At 56.9% G+C, this 3,783-nt stretch overlaps 1 protein-coding gene across 1 annotated transcript in view; it reads right to left on the reverse strand.

Moving 5' to 3' along the window:
* Positions 1-237: 237 nt before the first annotated feature.
* Positions 238-3,783, reverse strand: part of LOC104072930 (band 4.1-like protein 1) — a gene marked incomplete at its 5' end in the record, with an annotated part of 5,835 nt that continues 2,289 nt past the window's right edge. The window contains 4 exons of the mRNA XM_009572545.1: positions 238-384; positions 1,330-1,410; positions 2,421-2,516; positions 3,668-3,748. Coding sequence (XP_009570840.1) covers positions 238-384; positions 1,330-1,410; positions 2,421-2,516; positions 3,668-3,748 — 405 coding nt within the window. The remainder of the gene's footprint in view (positions 385-1,329; positions 1,411-2,420; positions 2,517-3,667; positions 3,749-3,783) is intronic.

Here is a 3,783-nt window from a genome sequence, read left to right on the forward strand (position 1 = left end):
CTCTGACCCCTCTGCTGAGCAGGACAGCAAGGTGACACCTGCAGAATTGCTTTAGGTGGCATGGCACTGGCTTTCTGACCACAACCATGTGGCCATGCCTGGAGCCACCATCACACTGGAACCACTGGCCGAGAGCTGCCACTCAATGCCAAGGAGCAGCAACACCTACCAGCACCTGCAGCTGGTGGGGATCAGAGAGGCTTGCCCAGTTACATCCACCCCTTTACACAGCAGGTATCAATCATACCTGGTAACTTCTCCACCTACCTGAGGTTTCTTGTCCCTTTCCTCTGGAGAAGGTTCTGTTTCTCTGTATACTACAGCTTTGGTTACCAGCATGTCGGGATGCTGTAGTTTTGCCTCTTTGATTGCTAAAGCCAGTGCCTAGAAAGCAGAAGGATGAAAGCATTTATCATCATTTCCCTGAAATCTGGCACATTGCTCTCAGCCAGACAGAACCAGTGGACAGAAAGCAGCTGGAGCTGAGTGGGGTTTGAGGAGGACATGGATGCAGAGGTTCAAAGCTGAACCCATAGTAGCCTGGCAGAAGAGGCTGGAATTCGTACACCATCGGGATGCCTCATGCACTGTCTTTCTCTTGCTGTTTTTTTCTGTAGAGATGCGCTAAGTCCCAGGCTCCCTACTGAAACCCAAGCAAAGGAAGAGCAGCAATTCTCACTGCAGCAAAACCCTAGAAAAATCTACAATAATAATCTAATTAAATTTATTATTATAATTCTAAAAAAATCTAAAAATTATTTTAGAGCCTTTTAAATACTTAGCTCTCTAATTTTTCTTCTTAAGCAACAAATCCCAAAGGGTTAGGCCACAGGAAAATGACCCCGTGGCCCTAAAGATTTGTGTCAATCTCTGTTATTTCATCATAAAAGTTTGTCACTTTTTGTTCCTCTATCATGGAGGCAGATGTAAAACACCATCACTTGGAGTGAGTCAACCTGTAGTGAGACTGTGCTGGAAAGAGAAGAAGAACCTGGGTCACTTTGGAGTATTTCAATAGAGAAAGGGCAACTGGAAACGTGTTTTAAGAAAATAAAAAGGTGATCCTGTCACTGGGCTCTGTGCTGGGCTGTAGCCTTTACTGCTGCTTCACTGCTGGAGCGGGCGCTGATGGGAGCTGGGCTGGGGCTTCACGTGGGTGCCACTGCACCCCATGGGACCTGCACTGCCAGACAGAGCTGGTAGGTTTGGGGCCTCAGGGGTCAGTTTTTGGAGAGAAGGAGTAAACAGGTACGAGCCAGAACCAGAAGCATGCGGTGCTGCAGTCAGGGGCAGCCAGAGCCAGGCAAAGCCAGGGCGTCCTGCTCCTACCTGGTCCTGGTCCACGTCTTCATCTCCTGTGATAATGATGCGTTTCTCTATCCGGGTCTCGGAAAACCCTCCTTTCACAGTCTGCACAACAAGAAGGAAAGCACTCACCCACAGCTCTCCGACAAGCCAGCTGCTGGCAGATGTAGCTCTGCCCACAGGAGGAGGGACAACGCCAGCATCACCTTACAACTCCCCCTGTAATTTAGTGTATCTCCTACTACCCTGGACTCGGTGCATGGTTAGAACCGGCAAGACACAGCTGGCCACAGGTGGGGGGGAAAGGAAAAGGGTCTGGTGGCAGGTACCGAGCACCCTTCCTTCCTGCTCAGGTCCCTCACTGTGCTTCTGCTTTCCTTTACGTGCATTTAATTTGGGAATGAAATGGCCACGGGTGAGGTCCTCCGATGCAGCCTCGTCTCCTTCGTTTCCTACCATCACTCCCCCTCGCCTGCCCGACTCCAGCTCTAATAAACCCAATACACCCCACGCTAACACAGCTCCCGTGACACAAGGTGAGATGCTCCAGCACTGCTGCTGTGGGCTTCGTGGGCCAGGGGGACCTGGGGTCTGGCTCTAGGTACATCTGGGAACACTCACCCCAGTTGCACGGGCAGGGACTCGCATGCATGCTGCTGGCAGCCTAATTCGGAGTCCCTTCCTCCCCTGCAGCTGGCTTCAGGAGGTCAGCGACACTGCACGCTGCTCTTCCTTCTCGCCCCAACGACTCCCTGCCCTCCCAATCTACCAACGAGTAGAGGTGGGCACAGCATGTGTTCACAGTCGCCGTGGGTGGTACGCAGGTGATGAACACCCGATGCCTGGCTGTCCTTGCCTGCAGTCCCCTGCGGTCACGCCTGGCTGGATGGGACAGGCAGCGCAGCAGGGCTGAACCAGGCACGGGGTGCTCAGAGCGAGGCATGGGGTGCTGTGCTGGCTCGCCATCCCCCATGGGACAGCATATGCTTTTTCGGCTTGTAAGGAGAAGAGGGGCATTTTCTGCTGTACCAACCACAATATAAATCCACCCATCCGCAAATTCCGGTGGCTTGCATCAGGAACCCCCCGGCTGCCTCCTTTGGAGCTGCTCTTACCTTGGTAACGTGGGTAGTGGTGGAAGTGGAGAGGGTTTCCGCAGTGGCACTGAATATGCTGGTGAGCGCTTCCTTCCCAGCAGAGCCGCTGGTGACCTGCAGGACAGAGAGCAGCGGCATCAGCGGGGCCGCCACAGGGGAGCCCCCAGTGCTGGCTCCCAAAGAGCTGGGACCTTCCCACCGGGACGCGCCTACTCAGCCAAGCACGGGAGGGGAGAGAGTGGCAAGGGACAAAACCACACTGCACTGTGCTTCCAACTGGACCTCAGTTTTTGGGGGAGGCCAGGGAGAGGTTTCCACAGCTACCCCAAGCCCAGAGCTGCAGGAAAGGGCCTCTGCAGCGGCGAGATGATTTCATGGCTGCGTTTTGCTCTCCCCCATCCACCCTCAGAGCCACCCTAAGCGCAGAGCTCTCAGGCTACCTCTAGCTGTGTCCGTCCCACTTTGCGTGGCGAGGGCTGGGAAGGCTGCGCTGGTGCCCCAGCCACACAGTGCCGGGTACGTTCTCCCTGCTGCACAAAGCCTGGGGCAGCACGTGGCGTTTGGCCAGGCTTGACTCCAACGAAATGAGGCAATCGAGTAGGAAAACACTTTACGCAGGAAGGCCTGCTGCTGGGCAGGGTCGTTGATGGCCGTCACGTCCACCAGGAGTCAGGAGACTTTGCGTGTGGCCTTGGGTGGCCAGGCAGGACACCCAGGGCTAAAGATATCTCAGCCCGCTATGAGGCTTCACCAGGGACTGGCTATTTTTTAGGCATTATCCTCCTCGAGCAGATGCTCACGGTGCATATCTGGCACAGGAGAAAGGCCACAGGCAGGGGGTCCCCTGCCATCTCGCTCCCCATCCTTCTGAGCATCCTTCTGCTCTTCCCAGTACCAACACACCAGCCAAGGGTGCCAGTGCTGGGAACACAGGAGGGGGCCCATGCGACTAACCCCAGCCCACCCCCAGCCCCACAGGGCTGCCTCGCTCCCTCCCCACCACTTGGCCTGGCTGGTGGCACCACGTCCCCCCCCTCACCGCGAAGGTCTGTCGCGGGAGCGGTCCCTTTCCCAGCCTTGGCGCTGTGATCCTGAAAGAAGAGCAAACGGGCGCGTTGGCTCGGACGCAATGCGGGGGCAAACACGGCAGGTCGCCCTCCGCAGACACCCCCGGTGGGGCAGGGTCCCCCCCCGCACCGCCGGCCCCAGTCGCGGAGCAGAGGGACAGCAGCTCCCCCACCTCTCGAGGGGCCAGCCCCGCTTACTGAGGTCGCCAGTGCCGTCTCTGCGGTGCCAGCGTGAGCAGTGGCTGTGGCGTCCCTGCTGCCCGGGGGGCCTCCTTCCCCCTGCCGGGGCAAAGGCAACCTGGTGGGACCGGAGG

Source organism: Fulmarus glacialis, unplaced genomic scaffold (assembly GCF_000690835.1).
Source record: "Fulmarus glacialis isolate BGI_N327 unplaced genomic scaffold, ASM69083v1 scaffold20142, whole genome shotgun sequence".
NCBI lineage: Eukaryota > Metazoa > Chordata > Aves > Procellariiformes > Procellariidae > Fulmarus > Fulmarus glacialis.